General features: G+C 24.5%; 2 protein-coding genes across 2 annotated transcripts; both read right to left on the bottom strand.

Annotated features, from left to right (window-relative positions):
• Window positions 1-668: 668 nt before the first annotated feature.
• Window positions 669-2,527, bottom strand: LOC101513090 (phenolic glucoside malonyltransferase 1-like). The gene has a single exon (XM_004507245.4). It carries the CDS (start codon window positions 2,474-2,476, stop codon window positions 965-967), a length of 1,512 nt encoding a protein of 503 aa, XP_004507302.1. The 5' UTR covers window positions 2,477-2,527; the 3' UTR covers window positions 669-964.
• A 14,007-nt stretch (window positions 2,528-16,534) lies between these two features.
• LOC101513417 (phenolic glucoside malonyltransferase 1-like) lies at window positions 16,535-18,307 on the bottom strand. Its single transcript, XM_004507246.4, has one exon. The coding sequence runs from the start codon at window positions 18,237-18,239 to the stop codon at window positions 16,809-16,811; it is 1,431 nt and encodes a 476-aa protein (XP_004507303.1). The 5' UTR covers window positions 18,240-18,307; the 3' UTR covers window positions 16,535-16,808.
• Window positions 18,308-21,674: the final 3,367 nt, after the last annotated feature.

Here is a 21,674-nt window from a genome sequence, read left to right as displayed (position 1 = left end):
TTAGAGTTTAAGTTCTATTTTAACTAATTGGTCGATACACGACGTACCTACCGAATCTAAATTAGTTTAAGATAATTAGTGTTGAGATATGATGTACCTAATGAATTTAAATTTATTTAGATTTTAGGTTTGATCTTAACTTATGAGTCGACATACTAGATATCTAGTGAATCTAAATTTGGTCTCATTTAATTAGTCGAGATATGACAAATATTATTATTTTTATATGAAACAAATATTTTATTTATTTAAATTATACAGTATATTATTATTCCTCAAATTGAATAAATGTTATTATTTAAAATAATATTATTAAATTAATATAATAATAATAATAATAATTATTATTATTTAAATTTAACATAACGATAAAAATAATAATATTGTCTAAACATATTCTGTAACAAAATTTAATTTAATAAAGTACAAATTTCAAGATATTTCTTGAGCATTAACAAAAAGGAAAGACCAATAACATATTTCTTCAATGTAGTTGGTTTTCCACAAGTTTGAATACAATTCTTTCCCTCTTGTACATATTTTTGAGATATTTAATTATTCTTCCACAATTAATTTTGATTATTTCTCATCATTTGATAGTCCACAGTCCAAAAGACACATCCAAAATTAGGTGCTCGAACCTATAGTAAGTAAACACTAAATCAATATCCAAGACATAATTGAGTCCTTCCACCTTCTTTATATATATGTTGATCTTAAACATAAATAATTTTTTAGACAATTATTTGATCTTCCACATTCTTATTCTAATTAAATTAAAAAGGATTGACTGATATAACTACTAGCAGAAAAATAACACTATTAATTTCAAGGTAATAGACTAATTCTAGCAATTTTTCATTTATTGAAACTACAAAAGAAAGTTTTCTCCCAAACACAAATGGCAAGAAACATATTAAAAAAGAAATTTACTTCCCTCAAACTAGTAGCAAAGTTTCAAACTTTAAATGGATTCAAGTCCTTGAACAAAAAGAGTAGAAAAATCTTGAATCTGTTGATTACTCAAAGCCAATCCAATCTCAATTCCCCCATTGTCATCATTTCTTTCAGAAAGAGAAAATGCTCCTGTTTTATCAATTGATGTCATATCCACTTTTTTAGGTTTTCCAAATCCAAAATCAATACCATAAACTTCAAACCTTGGTGATCCAGCAATAGAATAAATTTTAGTACTTTCACTTCCTTCTAATATATAAGAAAGCCAATTTTTTGCTCCATTCAAAACTTCACCATCTTTAACTCTCTTCAAACTTTCATTAATCCCTTCCAAAGCAACAAAAAATCCATTTTTTCCAACTAAGTCTTTTGTCTCCAAAACAATCTTTTGTCCTGCAATACAATTTCCAAAATACATAGGAGAAATTGGAGGGTCCAATCTTGTTCTACAATCAACACTAAATATGAAAATCACTTTATCAACCTTAGGTTGTTCTGCTTTTGCTAAACATGACAACATATAAGCACATGTAACTGAAAAAGTAGACAAATGAACCTTATTTTTCATCTCATTTTGTGCATGTTCCTTAAGCTTTTGAATATTTGAAGGTGTTAATTGAAACAACCTTTTAACTTTATCATTTTTCACTTTACTAGAAAAATCCCACACCTTTAAACTTCTATTATTTGGTCCACCATGCTTCATCCATGCATCCACAAATGCTTCACTGATTCCATTAGAATCTTGTATCACTGATCTATCCCAAAAAGGTGTTAGTTCTTTAGGTAATGATAAAGATGATAATGTTGATTGTGAGTTTTGCTGAGAGATAAGTAAAGTCTGACCAAAGTTAAAACATGTATTTTTTTCGGTCTTAAGTGTCTGATTTTCAGGAGAAATGAGTCCTACTAATTCAGAATTCGGTTGAGACGAAAGTAAAGTCTGGATAAGGTTAGAACATGTATAGGCCCATGATTTCATAAAAATGGTTGAAGAATTTCCATCAAAAGTAGCATGATGAGTGGTAATTCCAATGCAAAAACCAAAGTTTGGAAACAAAGTGACTTGAATTGAAACCAAAGAAGCTTTTTCATGAGAAGTTTTCAAAAGGGGTATCAAGTGATATCTTTGTGAAGCATCACAATGATTGGAAGAAAGATCTTTGAAACTTGCTTTGGATTCAACAACAGTGAAGGAAACAGAATCACCAAGAACATAGTTGATGATTGGTTTTGAAGAATCATTAGGCCAAATAATGTTACCAGCAAGAGGTAGAAAATGTTGAAGTGTGAGTGAAAGTGAGTGTTTGAGATTTGGAAGAATGGAATCATAGAAAGAAATGGTTGAGTTTTTTGTGAATTCATAGAAGAAGAGTCTTTCAACAGGTGGAAATCTTAACCATAAAAGATCAAAGAAAGTTAGTGGAAGTGAGGTTGGAGATTGAAAAGATTCTGTTGTTTCATGAATTGGTTCAATGTTACAAACTTCAACAATTTTTGATGATTCTTCTTGTGCCATGGCCTATCTAGCTTGTCAAGGAGAAAGAAAGATAAGTGTGTAGCCATTGGCCAAAACATACTATATAGGCAAAATTAAAATCAAATACTTTATTTTTATTGGTAAAATTTCATTTTAATCTTATAAGGATATTACAATGTCATTTTGATCTTTGATACACAAAAAAAATTTAACTATTAAATTATTAAAATATCAATTGGTTTAGTTGTTGACATTATAACTATCATGAATTATTAAATTATAATTTAAGTTTTTTCTAAATTATATAATAAAATAATAACATCCTATTTTATTTAGTTTTAATACTTTTATATTTTTATTTAATTAGTTATTTGTCTTTTAAAATATGTACAATATAAATACAAAGTAAATCATTTTATTAAAAAGATATCAAAGATAACAAACTATGTAAAATCATTGTTAGTAAATTTTATTTTTTAATTAAAAAAAAAAATCTTCATCACTTTTCTTCAACCCTATCTTTATCATCTTCTACATGTTTTGATACCAGATGTGGTCCAATTGTATAATGTGTATTTATTGTCACCATTATGATTGAAAGTAAATGAAATTTAAAGATATGACATATACAGGTGCCGACATAGGAATGACATTATGATTTCTTGAAAATGCTAGACAATGTTGTAGATTCAACTTGTACAAGTGACAGATGTAATTTATTACATGTCAGCTAATATATGAGTATTAATTGCAAGTACTATCAGTTATAATTTATGAATTTTGTATTTGTCTCCACCAATGCATGACACACAATACTCCCGTTATTCAAGAACCCTATGAAGCCACATATTTTTAATCCTCTTATCTATATATATAATTCAATTATCAACATACTATTATCATCTTATTTCAATCTAATTTTCTAACATATTGTAAAAATTAAAATTTTAACTTTCTATTATTCTCTCTTTTACTTATCTATATTTTATCATATTGTTTTATCTCTCTTACTTTATATTTTTATCACTTTTTATTCTTTTTACTTTTCTCATCTCTCTTAGTTTTTTATGTTTAATAATTTTTTTATTTTTTTCCTAATTATATTATCTTTCTTGAATTTTCATAATTTTATTACTTTCTTTTCTTTTTAGTTTCACATTTAAAATTAAAAATAACTACATTCAATCTTTCACCATCTTTTTCTCCACCATTTCCCCCTCTTTTTATATTTTCCAAATCTTATGATGTTTTTTTAATTACTTTTTATTTACTATTTATTTATATAAAAACAATTACTATAGAAAAAGTATGTATAGCATTTCTTCACATTCCTATATGTTTAAATTGTAGGTTAAGATTGTCAATTTGTAAATAAACTATATCAAATTATTAATCCTAACATTCTCTCTCAAAGTTACATCATTTTTTTTCTTTCTCTTCAATCATTTTTTTTTCTTATATGTTTTTTTGGTAGAATGTCTTTTTCTATTATTTTAATGATAACATATATTGTGGTACATGATTAACATGGACTGGAATAACTTGACTTAAATATATAATATATTTAATTATTTAACTTAATTTAATTAATTAAAATTTTAAAAATTATTCAATAAGTTTATTTGACGCCTTGGTTCAATATTAGGGAGAAATAAAAAATCAAAACCAATTAAAAACATGTGGTTTGGTTTAATTTGGATTCTGCAATAACAGATCTGTTTTATTTAGTTCAATGTAATTGTCATTGTTAAAAAAATTAAAAACTTTTTTATAAAAAAAAAAAAGTTATTTTCACACATTATGTTTAACAAATTTTGATCAATAAAGATTTAACGAATGAGATTGCAGTATTTTCTCATGAAATCTGAACTAAATCAAACTTTTAGAAAATATTTTTCTATAAATTATATATGGGACAAAAATGAATTCCAATGGTCAAATAATTTTAAAAAAAATAATCTTTTATGGATTGATTAATTAAAAAAGAACCGTGTAATTCACAGATCAATTAATTACAAGAGCAATTGTGTCTTTTACCACTAATATGTTAGTTAAAAGAAAGTTTTTCATGAATCAATTATATTTTACTAGTTAATTCTATGGTGCACAAAGATAAGTTTTGCATCACACACAAATTTATTTCTACAATTAGATTAATAAGTCCCACAATTAGATCAAATGAGATTTGATGGGACTTATAAATCTTAATGGTATAAAATAAACTTGTGCAAGACTATCTTGTGTTAATTAGAAAAAGTCTGATTTCCTATATAAACAAAACACGAGATAAAATATTTTTTGTTGGTCAATTAGTTAAAATATAATTATTAATTATTTTGTTAAAAGTTTTATTATTAGTTTGTCTATTGAATGAATTCTAATTAAAATTTTGAAAAATATTATAATACACTAATTATAATATTATATAGAAATTATATATGAGATAAATATATAGTCATAGATAAACTATATGATTTGTCCAATAATATTATGGGAGAAACCATACATGAGACAAATGTTTCTAAATAATCAATTTGTTAAAATATAATTAGTCACAATTTAATTAGTTAAAAGATAAATATGTATTTGATTACTTGTGTGTTTTTTGAATATTTATATACTATATAAGAGAGAAGTGTAGAAAAATAATATTTAATAAATAAATTATAAATAAGTTATATAATTTATTGGCTAATAAATTTATATCAAATAAATATTATCCCTAATTTTTTTAAATGAAGTATATAATTTTTCTATCAACTAACTTTTTTATAGAAGTTTTGGAATTATCTCTAGATTTTATAAACATCTATTTTGATCAACTATAAAAAATTTGGACTTTTGTTGATGGTGACATTAAATATACCATACTAAAACTTAATAGATGAAGAGGGCAATTTTATTGAAAGATGTGTGACTTCAAAATTTTAATATTTATTTTAATCTAAACCTTCAATTATTATATTTATTTCACTATTAAAATTATTTTTAAAAGTTAATATTTATTTTTTAAAATTAGATTTTTAAATATACACGCAATGACCCAGACATGTACAAATGCATAAATATTTTATTAATTCTTGTGAAGATAAACCTTTATAATTCACAGGATAAAAAAATAAGTAAAATTTAGTTAAGAATTATTCAATTAAAATTAAAATCAAAATTAATATAAATACGATTTATTTGTAATTAAAAATCATTAACAACTTCAGTTCGATTAATTAACTTATACGATGCTCGTCTAAATGCGGAGAGAATTAATTGCAAGTCCAACAGTTTTTATTAGGCGTTCTAGACCACAATTTCATACCTTCCATTCTATCTCATCAACAGTGTTATGCCATTCAAATTGAAATAATAAAAATAAATGTAACTCATACTTTTTTAGAATGAAATATAAATGATATTTTTAATATGTGTAATTTAATTATTTTGTTTATAATTTATTCCAGATTTATCAGTAATAAACTTCAGGGCTAGTATGTATGATTTATTTTGTTCAAAATATCATGTTTGATGAATTTCTGTGTGCATTTGAAAAAATATATGGTTGTTTATATCGAGCTACACCACTGGTATAAATTGGAAATGAAATAAATTCAATAAATTCTGCTTGAATTGATTTGTGAGATAATTCAATCGATAATCGACACTTTTCTAAATTTTCTCATATGGCTGTCAACTATTGACAACCAATTTACTCTCAAGTTAGCCTATAATAACCTCACAAACCATGAGACTAATTTTGACTCGATAATATTGTTCAAGAAGGTTTGGAGTTGACAGGTCCCAATCAGAGTTAGGACGACACTTTAAAAGATGGTACATGAAAAACTTTTGACAAATACTAAAAGATGTCACAGAAGCATGGCCTTCGAAGATCTCTCTCAGCGTTGTCTCTCTGCACCTAAGACCCTTATGCACGTTGTGAGAGATTGTGAAGATGTTCAACTACTTTAAAATAGAGTTATTAAGTCTGAATTTTGGAGTAATTTCTTTAGCCTTGATATTTATACTTGACTTGAAAGGAATCTTACTCACAACGAAATTGAAAACATCCATTAGACAAATGTTCTTTAATGTGACAGTTAATGAACTATGGAAAAATTGAAACTCTTTTGATTCTCAAAGTACAAAGATGGAGAGTGATTTGTGGGATTAAATTTCTAACCACCTTAACTTTAATCATAACTCTTTGATCAAAAGTAAGGTTCTTAAGCAGAACTTGATAACCCTAACCAAAAAGTATGGATTAAATCCCCGTAGGGTAATGAAGATGAATGTTGACGGTGCTTACACCTATATTGATAGCTCCTCAACTTGTGGAGAATCCTTCACGACCATAATGGTCAGTTCATATGTGGTTTCTATTGGGAAATGTCAGCCAGTAGCTCCTTAATTTTTGAATTATAAACTTTTTGCAATGGTGTTTTATTGACTCGTGATCAAGGTATTCATAAAGTTATTTTAGAAGGTGACTTCATGACTCTCCTCTCCATGATCAAAAAAATATGTGCTTAGTTTACTCCCTACCTTATCCTCTACAAAGAGATTATCTCTATATTGCATCAAACGAACTGAACTTACCCACTTTATTATTCTTTCAACAGAAACAAATAAATGTGCTCATTATTTAGCTCAACTTGATCACAATAGTTTTTTTGTTTTGTTCAAACGGTACACATTTGTCTTTGTTAGATTTGTTTTTGATGTATGAGACTGAAAGTTTTCATTCTCATATTTTATTTTAGTTAATATAACTCTTTTTAATAAATAAAAAAGAAGAAATATATATATATATAAGATATTTTGTAGGTGGAGAAAATTCTTAATTATGTATTTTTATTTATCGTTCTATATAAAAATTTAAATGTAACTAAAAAATATATCACATCCTTAAAATAAAGAACAAATTCTATCAAATCTTAAAAATATTCTAACAATAATTTTAAATATAAATTATATCATAATAATATTTTATTTTAAATCCTAAATATATTTAAATTTAAATATAAAATTATAATCTCTAAAATATATTTAAGCATTTTATTCTTATCAATAAATTTTTGAACAAAACAAATTCTACAATTGATTTGAAGTTTTTTGACATTAAATTTATCTCCTTTTAGTCAACTTCTTTTTACTTTGTGAGTTCTATAATTAAAACATCGGAGTTTTCATGGTTGCTAGATAGTTTTTCACCCACGTCCTTAAAATACTCCACTCGTTTTCATATATTAACAACAACAAAAAATTCATCCTTTAAAAAAGTAGTTAGCTTTGTTTAATTTTCTCAAAATAATAAAAGAAAATTGTATTATTTAAGGTTTTGTTTGTTGAGGAATTGTATCCTTTAATCGTTCATGAAAATTTGTTCCATGACAATTAAATAAACTATTGGAAAAAAAAAGTCTACTAGTGCATGAATTAAAAGGGAATTATAGCATTAAATATAATTAAATTAAACAAATTTTACTTATATTTGATACTAACAAAAATATAAATTAAAACTTTTTACGAAATAATTTAAAAGCTTTGTCAATGTAATAAATACAACACTTTTTTCAATGAAAGATGCATTACTTTTACATTAAAAGTTGCCACCCATAAGTTCTTAAATAATACGCTAAATATATTCATTAGCGTTCTTCATAATAGATTATTATTATTATTTTGAGTGAATTCTTCATATTATATTTTTATAAATTCTACTCGCTGTGAAATGATAAAAAAACAAAAATATTATGGATATCAAGTGTAAAATTCAGATTTTTGTATCTTAAATTACATTTATATTTTTCTCTTAGTAATTAATTATGTGATTGTTATTATTATTATTTTTAATTATCACTTCTTTGAATTGTATGTGGGTAAGATGATTTAATTACTTTCACTAAATATTTTGTTAAATTGTGTTAAAATTATTTCAACAAAATAAATAAATAGAAAGGAATTAGATGAGTCAAATGTTCGTGTCCCATTTGTTAGTAATACAAGGATATAAATCCTTAATTAGTTAAGAAATACAAATACATGAAGTTAGAATAATAAATAAATAAGTAAGGAAGAAGAAAAGTGTGCCGCGTACTATTTTGCTTGACCGATATGGAGGAAATGAGAAACGAAGCAGAAACGCAGAATAAGAAATTTGGTTTCGGCAGTGAATGGTTGTGTATGTTGCTTTTTTTTTTTTCTTAAATTGATTTTTTGTTTATATTTTAATATTTCAGTATTAAAATAATTGACCTATTTATAAAAACAATCTCCAAATAAATCTATAATTTTTTTTATTTTCAATATATTTTTTCGAAAATATATTTTAATTTAATTATATAATTTCTAATACAATAAATATTATTTAATACGAGATGTATTGATTATAAGTATACACATTTTATTAATCACTTACAACATTTCATTATCCACTAAAAATATAAATAATTAATTACATATTTAATATAATTATAAAATGATTCAAGTATATAACTATCATGTTATATTAATTATTTTAAAGTATTTTATTAACTAATAAAATATTCTTCGTTAAATATATATATATATATATATATATATATATATATATATATATATATATATATATATAATCTTATATTTGTATATATGTTATTTTGGGATGATAATCCTTACTATTGATTTATTTGAGCTATACACCACCCCTTAATTGATGAAAATGCAAGAAAGTATAATAACATTCAGTTGGAGATTTCGAGCTTTGTTGTGATAATTTCTACGAGTTTCCAAAGTCAACACCAGCTAAAATTTATTTTTAGTAGTAAAAAGTCAAGAATTTTGTTTTAGGAATTTACTTTGGTTTATGCATTGGGCTTACTCTTTATAACAACTATGACTCTTATTTACTATTTTATAAAATCTATAAGGTAAAGTTATTATTTTATTTTAAAGCAAATAGTATTTTGAGATGATTTTGCTTTTAAAAAAAGAATTTATATCTTTACATTAGAGTTTCATTAGCTAACATCCACAAAAGCGAGATGGTATAACCCACTTGAATTTATTAAGGAGAGTGATGAAAATGATGAGAGTTTCTTCTCCCACCTTTAATGCTCTTTAGATTGACTAACCTTCATGCATATTTTGATCAAAAAAAGAATTGCTTCTAGATTGACCAATTTAAAAGTTTATTTTGGAGGCTTTTGGCAACATAGCGGAGTAGGAGAATAAATTACTTAGGCGACATATTATTTGGAGATGTGGATCAAAACCCAGTTGAAAAATGAAATGAGTTGTGTAAATAGTGGCCTAGTGGATCGGGAAACTCGTTGTGTCAAATCTGAGTGACTCAAGTGAGATGTTTAATTAGTGTCGCTATATCGTTTGAACTCTTATCTCATTTATAACACCTTTTTCTCATATAGTATGAAAAAATCTTCGGATCACTCTAAAATATTATGTGATGAAATATCTTTAAAAATAATTTTGTAATTTAAAAAAACACCGATTTTAACTTTGATGTGAAAATAACTTGAGTTTAAAATCAATGTGCATGAAAATAAAATACCTGAAAATTAGAAAATTAAAATAATTGAAATGTAAAGTGCGTAAAATGTAAATTACATTGAAAGTAAATGACTAGAAAGATAAATTATGCTAAAAAGTAAATGACGTCAAGACTCTTTTGATCGCATGGTAGCACGTGACTTCTATCAACCTATAATTAATTGGCACTACATCAAGAAGTAATTGATGATTAGTATAAATGTATTTTATAGGCCAAATAACACTCGTAGTTCCTTAACTTAATTTCAATTAACATTTTAGTCATTTATCTTTTTTTTTTTTCCCGATTTGATTTTTTATTTTAATTTTAAGTGACAATTTGATCTTTTATGTTTTAAAATGTCAACAATGTTATCCTTCTTTTTTTTCAAAAATTCAAAAAATTATCAAATTTTTCAAATAAAAACCATAAAATTAATTATATTCTTCAATATAATACAAATTTCATAAAATTCGTAACTCAAATATTCAAATAAACTCATATTTTCATTCTTTATTGGATGTTGTTAGAGATGAAAATATGAGTTTATTTAAAGATTTAAGTTATGAATTTGATGAAATTTGCATTATATTGATAATGATAATTAACTTTATGGGTTTTGTTTGAAATTTTTGCAAAAAAAAAAATGATAATATTATTGACATTTTAAACTCTCACTTGTTTTTATTTTATTTTTTATGCGGCTGCTTCTGGTTGTACATATTGTGCAAATAGATGATGAGTTGGTATGAGAAGATAAAATTGAAGATGAAGTTGACGAGTGACGAACATGATGTGATCACATTACTAGAATTTATCTTATCATTTAGTTTGTTGCGCCCAGGGATGAGAATGTGTAGGGTTTGAATATGGTACTATAGTATCCGTCTTCATACCCGCGATTTAAAAAAATACTCATACTCGTGTCCGTATCCTCTTGAGTATCAACTTTAATACCCGCACCCTTACCCTCTGAGTACTTAAGTGCCCGTACTCATACATTACCCACATTTTAACTAAAAAAATGGATAAATAAATAATATTGTTGGGATTAAATTTAAAAATTATTCAAATATCTTAAATTGAATCATAAAATATTATAAATCAAAATATTTTCTAACTCAAAATATTTCAAATGAACACTCATTACAATACATATTTAATATATCCATAATAATATTTTATGAAGTTGCAAGTCATACGACAATATTATCTAAGATAATTGATACAAAAATTGCAAGTATAATTATAAAGTCACGATTAATAAAATATAACTATTAGCTATAAAATCACAATTATTTACCTATTTATCATAATCAGATTCTTAAAAATTTTGCAAACGTTTATGTTTCAATTATAAATATTGTAGTGGTTCAATGATATTAATAGATGTTAAAACATAAAAGAAAACAATTAATTAAACTAAACACTAATATAATAAATAAATAAATAACTAAATAAATAATATATTTATATAAGTGCGGATGCGTGGCGGGGTGGGTACTATAGTACTCGCACCCATACCTGCTTAATTTTGCGGGTAATTATCCGTCCCTATGTCTATACTCATTATGCGAGTTTTTACTCTATCAATTGTGATTTTTTTGTGTGAATACGTACTGGATCTTTGTCTATTTGTCATTCCTAGTTGCGTCATGTTAATTTATTTTTGTTATTTTGAGATTATAAGAATAATTGTGATGTGATTATAGTTACATTCGAATAACTTTCTAAGAATCGATTTCGTCCAAAATAATTTTTGAGCAAAAAATGTCATGAAAAATATTTCTAAGGATTGGGTAATATCCTCGGTAAAGTCATGAAAAAAAAATGTTGGTTTGAGTTTTTGCAAGACGATTGGTGATTTGACTTTTAGCAGAGTAATTTCTAAGAAATTACTGCCGTGTAATTTTTTAGGATGAGAAAAGTTTCAGAAGTAGTTTCAATTTTTTAAATCTAAAATACTTTTTAGAAATATATATATATATATAGATGGTGAAGAATAGAAGAAGGAATTAAATGACCAAGAGACTAAGAAATATAGTGATTAAAAGAAACTAAAGAGATAAAAAATTAGATAAGAGTGAAAGCTTAGTTTTTGAAAATCTAAAAAAAATAACTTAAATCATCAATCTAAAAATACTTAAATAATGAAAACCTTATCTTTTGTTTTTTGTTTTGTTTTGAATAATGAACACTATTTTATTTTCTTTTATTTCACACTTTAGAGTTTATCTATCCTTGTACAAGATTTAGATCCAATAACAAGATTGATGTTCTTTTTAACACAAAAAATTAGAAACCTTTAGAATTAACCTAATTAAATATACTTAAGCAACATTAGTTTAAAGAGAGCAAAAGTACCAAAATATGCTCACCAAAATACCTATTGCAACATTTATATAATGTCTTTTGACAATAACATTAGTTGTTAGTTGTATTTTGTGGTAATAATCAAACACTAAGAATTAATAGATTTAATTATAATTTTAATTTCCCTATTTTTATTGATTTATAAAATTGGTCTCCCTATTTTAAAAGTCGACAATTTTGGTTTCTCTCTTATTTTTTAACTAAAAAATAATGACGTGTGATGCTTTAAATAATGTGATATATGATACGACAATATAAAATAATTAACATTATTGAAATTTGAATACAACGTTGTAAAAACTTAGCTTTCAACTTTAGAATTTTTTTCATATTTTTAATTTAACTAATGACATGAATAATTAATGCATCTAGATGGTTCTATATCATATAATTGTATGTCATGTCGCTAAAAACATATTTTTAGTTCAAAAATCTGAGGGATAAAACAAAACTGTCGACTTTTAAAATAGGATGACCAATTCTGTGAATTGTTAATAATAAATGGATCAAAATTGCAATTAAACTTAATTAATATTGATAAACAATAAATTTTTATAATCGTTATATGTTTATCATCACATCACATGTAGAGATTAAATTTGGTCAAATAGTTGAAGGATTAAAAATAAATTATCCTATATGTGCACAACTTATCTTTGTTTGTAAATTAAAATACTAAACAAGTCACAAAACGGATCATCACTTCACAATCTTTTAATTGCATGTATTAACTATAAGAGGTATTCTCAATGCAATAATTAAACTTTGGTAATAAGTGATGTCATATAATGAGTGTCTTTTGACATTTTTATTATCCATATAGAAAAATTTAATAATTTTTTATTTGAAAATTAAAAAATCACCAAAATCAAATTAAATCTATATCATAACCACATCTCAATCCTTAATTTTCAAAAAATTATAAAAAATTTCAAATACTAATTTACAATTTAATGCACTCGATATCGATGATTTTAAAATCATTAAAAGAGGATTCATAAATACCGAGACAATTATTCACCAAAATCATTGAACAGCAAATCATAATGGCCACACTTAGGGATGGCAATGGGTAGAGTATGAGAAGGGGTAGGGTACTATAGTACCCGTTCCCATACCCACAATTTAAAAAAATACTCATACATGTGTCCGTACCCTCTTGGGTATCAACTTTAATACTCGTACCCTTACCCTCTGGGTACTTAAGTACTCGTACCCATATCCGTTACCCACACTTTAACTAAAAAAAATCGATAAATAAATGATATTATTGTAATTAAATTTAAAAATTATTCAAATATCTTAAATTCAATCATAAAATATTATAAACCAAAATATTTTCTAACTCAACATTTTAAATGAACACTCGTTACAATACATATTTAAATATTTATAATAATATTTTGTGAAATTGCAAGTCATACGACAATATTATCTGAGATAATTGATACAAAGTTGCAAGTATAATTATAAAGTCACGATTAATAAGATATAACTATTAGTTATAAAATCACAATTATTTACTATTTATCATAATCACATTCTTAAAAATTTTGCAAACGTTTATGTTTCAATTATAAATATTGTAATGGTCCAATGATATTAACAGATGTTAAAACATAAAAAGAAAACAATTAATTAAACTAAACACTAATATAATAAATAACTAAATAAATAAATAATATATTTATATAAGTGCGGGTGCGGGGCGGGACGGAGTGGGTACTATAGTACCCGTACCCATACCCATACCCGCTTAATTTTGCAGGTAATTACCCAAACCCATTATGCAGGTTTTTACCCTATCCATTGTCGGTTTTTTTTTGCGGGTACCCACTAAGTATGGATCTAATTGCCATCCCTAGCCACACTAAACCAAATATTGACCAAATACCCTTTTGAATAAAACATACACTTATAGTATGTCCATCTTGAAGCTATATAAATCTGGATGCAAATGTATACACTTTTCTTTTTCTTCAAAATTTTAGACATCAAATATATAGCATGTTCAACCATAAAACAAAATATGGTCACAACGATTTTGTAATAAAAAATACACAAGATTAAGTTTTGAGTGAATTGAGTTTCAAGTAGTAAAGATCCATGAAATAAGAGTCATATCAGACTAATTAAACAAACCAAACGAGAGTAAAACTTAATTTCAATATCGAAATCCTTTTATTAAATATGACAAACAAAAGTAAAACTTTATATAATATAGGACGCAATTAACAAAAGTACTATTATGTCAAGATTATCTGTATCCAACCAACATCAATTCTCGATTAAAAGGGTATTGTACAATTCGGTGAGGATAATAACAAAAGACTATGTAAAATTAAAGGAGATATACTATGTTCTTTGGAAAATAAACTATATTTTTTATAATGGATTGACATATTTAAGATCGTTCATTGATTATATTTTAAACTTATTTTTGACATAAAAAATAAGTAACATAATCATATTAAGTAATATTAGGAAAAAAATTACTAGTAAATATTCTTTAAAAAATATATAATTTAAATCATAGTCTTTTCACCTATTTAATTAAAGATTATTATTATTTTGGTAGATAGTATTTTGTTTACCATGCGATATTCTAAACACCCCAATCAATCTTGTTTTGTTTTCTACTATTAGTTGTGTCCTTTATGGAGTTCCATAATTATTACCTTGCTAAAATAAATGACACGTAAACTCACCAAACAGCAATAAAAGCACTTTGATAGAACAAAGTCACTTAATAATGCATAAACAACTTTTTGAAGTGTAGTGATCATGTTAGACTAAATTTGCATTCATATGAGTTAAGAAACAAAATAAGCAACTCTTACACTCGGATATTTTCTTCTAGTTTTCAATTTAAGCAAAAATAGAGTAAAAAATTAACGTATCTGATTTAAAATTAGTTAATATATTTAATTTAAATTTAAAACACATAAATATTTTTTTACTCCACTTTTAGTTATATTTAAGACGGAAGGAAGTATTTTCACAAAATCTGTTGAAACATATATTTTGATTGATGTTGCTTTGTTAGAAGGGATATCATATGGGTGGTTTTTAAAATATTCAATGAATTTGATTCAAGTATTTATTAGTTTTCACTTCTAAGATTCCTTAAAATCTAATTTTCATAGCTACTCTTCAAATGCATTCTGAGCAAACCTTAAAAACTAATTTTTTTTTTATATATTTATTTAAAAATAAATTACCGTTCTATGATCAAACTCTTACTGTTATTGAAGTAACATTTGATAGAAAAACTTCTTATACAATCTTTCTTGCCCAGTTTATCAAATATATTTTCATAGGAATATCTTATATATGTATTTGTAGAAACTTGGTAAGAAGACAAAACCATGAGAACATAAATCTCTTAGGTAAATGTTTATGATCTATATTTTAATTGAACTTCAAAAGGTAAATTAAATAATAAATTTTTTAATATTGCATGTTGTGGGACTTCAAGTAGGTAGTTTTGCAATGTTTATCTACATCATGAACAAGATAAAAAATTTAGTTTCACTAAAATATTTCATTGAACAATTGTTCCTTAAATATTTCTATGAACAATTTTTGTATGTGATTTTAAATAAAGTCATGCGTATCAATTGAATTTTTGTAAAAATATTTAGAATATTATAAGAATTTTTTTTATAATATTTAGAATTTTTATTAAAGATAAATTAAATATAAATTTTTAAATACTAAAAGTCTAAAACAATCATATTTAACTCGTCATTTATTAAAAAAAAATTAAATTTTTATAGGAGAGATCCTTATAATATTCTACACATGTATACAAAAATAATTTTAAAATTCAAACGATACATATGAACTATTTTAAAAGTTGGGACCAAAATTTTTGATAAAAAATATTTGATGGACCATTGTTTGAATAAATTTTTTCGATAAACAAAAAACAAAATATAGTATATTTATAAAAACAAATAACTTATTTAATTTTTCTTTATATATAGCAGAAACATATTAATTTTGTTTAGGAAAAAAAACATATTACTTTATCCTAATTACATGATTTAATGTATTTTAACTTTTTGGTATTTAACTAAAAAAAACTTCCTTAGCATTTCACCTTGGTCATATTATTATAAACATTACTAGATTTCAACCACACCACCATGTTTATTGAAATTTTATTTTAATCTCCAACATTCTTAATCCACTAAATTACACCAATGAATTACAACCAATAAATAGAATACATCTTTCAAAGGGTACTCTAGCTCAAGAGAATCTCTAGATGTTTGCACTTTTCATTTATTCATCCAATAAAATAAAAAGTCTCTAACACAAATTGCCTAAAACATACTCAAACAAATTATGCTTCCTTCAAACTAGTACTAAAATTTCAAACTTATCATTTGTGAGTGGTTTGTTGTGAGTATGATCAAATTCCTAAACTCAATTTATTTAAACTTTTTAAATAAAAAAGAAATTCAAACTTCAAATAGATTCAAGTCCATGAACAAAAAGGGAAGAAAAAGCTTCCATGTCTTCCTTATTCAAAGCCAAACTAATCTCAATTCCACCATTACCATTCCTACTTTCAGAAAGAGAAAAAGCTCTTGTTTTATCAATTGAAGTCATATCAACTTTCTTAGGCTTTCCAAATCCAAAATCAATACCATAAACTTCAAACCTTGGTGATCCAGCAATAGAATAAATTTTAGTACTTTCACTTCCTTTAAACATATGAGAAAGCCAATTTTTTGCTCCATTCAAAACTTCACCATCTTTAACTCTATTCAAACTTTCATTAATCTCTTCCAAAGCAACAAAAAATCCATCTTCACCAACTAATTTCTCTGTCTCAAACACAATCTTTTGTCCTGCAACACAATTTCCAAAATACATAGTAGAAATTGGAGGGTCCAATCTTGTTCTACAATCAACACTAAATATGAAAATAGCTTTATCAACTTTTGGTTTTTCTGCTTTTGCTAAACATGATAACACATATGCACATGTAACTGAAAAAGATGACAAATTTATAACATTCATTTTTTTCATCTCATTTTTTGCATGTTGCTTAAGCTTTTGAATATTTGAAGGTGTTAGTTCAAATAAACTTTTCATTGCATCATTTTTCATTGTACAAGGAATATCCCAAACTTTGAGACTTTTATTGTTTGGTCCACCTTGCTTCATCCAAGCTTCCACAAATGCTTCATCGATTCCGTTAGGATCTTGTATCATTGATCTATCAAGAAAAGGTGTTAGATTTTCAGGTAATGATTGTGATTTTTCAGAAGAAATTGGCACTGCTAATTCAGAATTCGACTGAGAAATAAGTAAAGTCTGATCGAAGTTAGAACATATAAAGGCCCATGATTTCATAAAAGTGGTTGAAGATTTTCCATCTAAAGCAGCATGGTGTGTGGTGATTCCAATGCAAAAACCAAAGTTTGGAAACAAAGTGACTTGAATTGAGATCAAAGAAGCTTTTTCATAAGAAGTTTTCAAAAGGGGTATCAAGTGATATCTTTGTGAAGCATCACAATGATCAGAAGAAAGATCTTTGAAACTTGAATTGGATTCAGCAACAATGAAAGAAACAGAATCACCAACTACATAGTTGATGATTGGTTTTGAAGAATCATTTGGCCAAATAATGTTACCAGCAAGAGGTAGAAAATGTTGAAGTGTGAGTGAAAGTGAGTGTTTGAGATTTGGAAGAATGGAATCATAGAAAGAAATGGTTGAGTTTTTTGTGAATTCATAGAAGAAGAGTCTTTCAACAGGTGGAAATCTTAACCATAAAAGATCAAAGAAAGTTAGTGGAAGTGAGGTTGGAGATTGAAAAGATTCTGTTGTTTCATGAATTGGTTCAATGTTACAAACTTCAACAATTTTTAATGATTCTTGTTGTGCCATGTTCTATCTATTTTGTAAAGGAGAAAGAAAGAAAGAAAGAAAGAAAGAAAGAAAGAAATAAATGTTTATAGCATATGGCAACCATTGTCCAAAGCAATAATATATACTAAAAATTTGATGAATACAATATTTTATTCTCACTACTTTAATGGAAATTATATAAATGAAATTTAATAATATTAAATAATTGCTCCTAACAATGAAAGGCATATTATGATTTATTTAAATATGATTTTTCTTTCTAAAATCTTGCTCTATATATATATATAGAAAATTTGATTGGAAAAACAAAATTGACTTCGAATTTTTAACGAGTTATGCAATAGAGATTAATTACTATATATGTCTTTAATTTATAAATATTTATGAAAATAAATTATTTTCAAATATAAGTATTTTTTTTTATTCAGTGTATTTATTATTTTTTGCAAAAAAATATTTTTATATAATTATTTATTTATTTTAAAATATCAAAAATCAAATTTGATACATTTAAATATAAATATTATTTTTTGTCAAAAGAAAGTACAAATGTTATTTATAATGATCTACATATTAAATTTATTAACTACTTTTTTAATATATATAAAAAAGTAATAGTTTCTTATAAAAGAGAGAGGAATATAGTACAAATTATGAGTCTACTCAAATGTACTGGTAGGTTGATTTTTAATTTACTGTTGACTTTTGATATTTATAATATTATTTATAATATTTTCTGTTGTTGATATTAAGTTGATTTTATAATTGTTGACTTTTGATTGATTTTCACTTTTTATATTTGTCATGCTATTTTTTGGTTATTCTCTAATTTATTTTATTTTACTACATAAAAGTTATGTTTGTGTTCATATTGAAAAGTAGAAAAAACAATCTTTAATTCAGAGAATTTTCAATTTTTTTTTCTTTTCATATTTTCCATTTTTCTTTATCATTTTTGATGTTTAAGTTCTATATTAATTGTTTTTGTATATAGTTACTAATAATAAACTTTGATTGATATTTTAAAAAAAATTGATGGAAAATAATAATTATTTTCTTTTGTTGTCTATGTTATGTGTTATGATGTATTGATATTCTATTTTGTATTGATGAATAATAATAATAAAATGTTGATACTTTTATGTTGGAAGTTTTAATAATATATGTTTTTAGCATTTTTTAATTTTTCAAGTATATAAAATTACTTTCTAAATTATTTAATTTTTTTATAAAAAAATATATGAATGTTATTTTGATGTTATTTTATCACAATATAAATCATATTATTTGGTTATCTGTTGTGTATCAAATAATGAATATGATAAGCTAGTTTTATCAAGTTTGTTATCATGTGCACATCAAACACATGACACGCTAACTCTTTATCATATCCATATCCTATGTTGTCTATATCCTGCTCCTTATCCTATCATGTCTCTATTCTATCATCTCCGTCAAATGGGCCATATAGAGAATTTAGTCTCTAGGAGCAACAAATATATATATATATATATATATATATATATATATATATATATATATTTTTTAAATGTATGTTTGGTCGCATGAGTTTGTGTTTTTTTTTTTATGTAATTTTTTTAAAATAATTGTCTCTGTAAAATTAATTTTATTTTGAAATTGTGAATAAAAGAACTCTGTTAGTGAATACTAAAAATATAAATTTACAAAGATAAAAATAAAAAAAATAAAACATAAACTTATAGGAATTAAATATATATAAATTTGTATTTTTGTTTGTTTGTTATTTATCTTTTTCTCACGTCAGTTTTTTTTAATAGTCATTAACTGCAACGACTATTATAAAAAGCAATTGAATTTTTTGAGTTAAATTTGCAATAACAAAAAAACTATAGAGATGAAACTAAAAAAACCATAACAAAGACTAAACATATATTTAAGTTTTTCTTAATAGTAATTTGACAAATAAATGTTGATTTATAAAAAATAAAATTTATTTAGACATTTGAAATCTTATATTTCATCATTTGTTTGTCCGATTATCATAAAAAATGTTCAAATATATATTTAGTCTCGGTTAGCATTTATTTATTTATTTTTGTTCCTGTAATTTTTTTTTTGTAAATTTAAACCAATTATAAAGTTAGATATTGATCTAACGATAAAAAGTTAGATATAAGATCTTCTCTAGTGTTATTGAAAGAAGATTTGGATTGAGGCACCATCCTCTTATCCTAATTTTTTTAAGTAAAATACTTTATGCGCTTAACTTAATTTTAGGTAACAATGCAGTCATTTATTTTATTTTTTTTGATTTCGTCATTTATTTAATTTTAAGTAACGATTTGATGATTTATGTCTTAAAATATCAACATTAACATTTTTTTTACAGAAAATTCATCAATTTTTTTAAATAAAATCATATTTTCATCTCCAACATTATCAAATTCATCAAAAACAATCAAGATTTAGTAAATATCTTGGTGATTTGACGATCAAATCTTAAAGTATGAATTCTTTATTTGATGGATTTGGTGTTGTTTGGTTGTTAGAGATATAGATAAACATTTATTTGAATATTTGAATTACGAATTTTTTTGAAATTAATTTTGTTTAAAGATTGGTTGAATTTTTAGAGTTTTTATAAATAAAAAAGTACCAAAAAAAAAGTTATTATGTTGATTTTATTTATATGGTCAACCCATATAGCCGTCCTCTTTGGAAAATAAAATTGTTAGTCATATCTGGAGTGGATTTGGTTTTAATTAGGTAGGAGGGTTTTTTACATAGATAAAAGTATAAATAGAAACGTGGAGGAGTTTGTAACTTTATATGGTGTGTATCTTTCTATAAAAAAAAAAAAAAAAAAAACCATTATAAGAGGTGTACAAATAGAAACGTGTATTTATCATGTAAAAAAATAAAGAAATATATGTAAAAAGTTTTCCTTTAAAAGTTGAACTTTCTTCTTATTCAAACAAATTTATTTTAATCATTATCTTCTTATTAAAGACAAAATTTCGAAGCTTTGAGAATCCGTTTTTGCAACCTACACTTCTACTTCTCGACTAATTTGTTGTGGTTGTATTCTATATATACTCAGACTAATTTGTTTTTTATACGCATTTCTCAACTCTCATAATATCTTCTCACTTCCTTAAATCTTGATAATTAACCAAATCATTATTAATTGTAGTCTCGTCTCGTCTAGATAATTTGATTAATAAATTAAAAAATATTAAAAAAATACATCAAATATTCGATCTCCACTAACAAATTAATCGCTAAGATATTTATTAAAAAATAGCACCAATATTATACAGATACCATAATTAGAGCAACATAGTAGTTATTAGAAAAAAGATAAAGTTGTAAGAGTTATCAATGAAAAAGGATCTTGTGCGGTCATAAGAGTTAAATGCATATACACAAAAGAAAGAAAGAAAAAAGTAATAATGTTATATTTCTTAAAAG

This window comes from Cicer arietinum, chromosome 2 (genome assembly GCF_000331145.2).
Source record: "Cicer arietinum cultivar CDC Frontier isolate Library 1 chromosome 2, Cicar.CDCFrontier_v2.0, whole genome shotgun sequence".
In the NCBI taxonomy this organism is placed as follows: Eukaryota; Viridiplantae; Streptophyta; class Magnoliopsida; order Fabales; family Fabaceae; genus Cicer; species Cicer arietinum.
The sequence above is the reverse complement of the archived record's forward strand: the minus strand, read 5'-3'. Positions and strand labels throughout refer to the sequence as shown.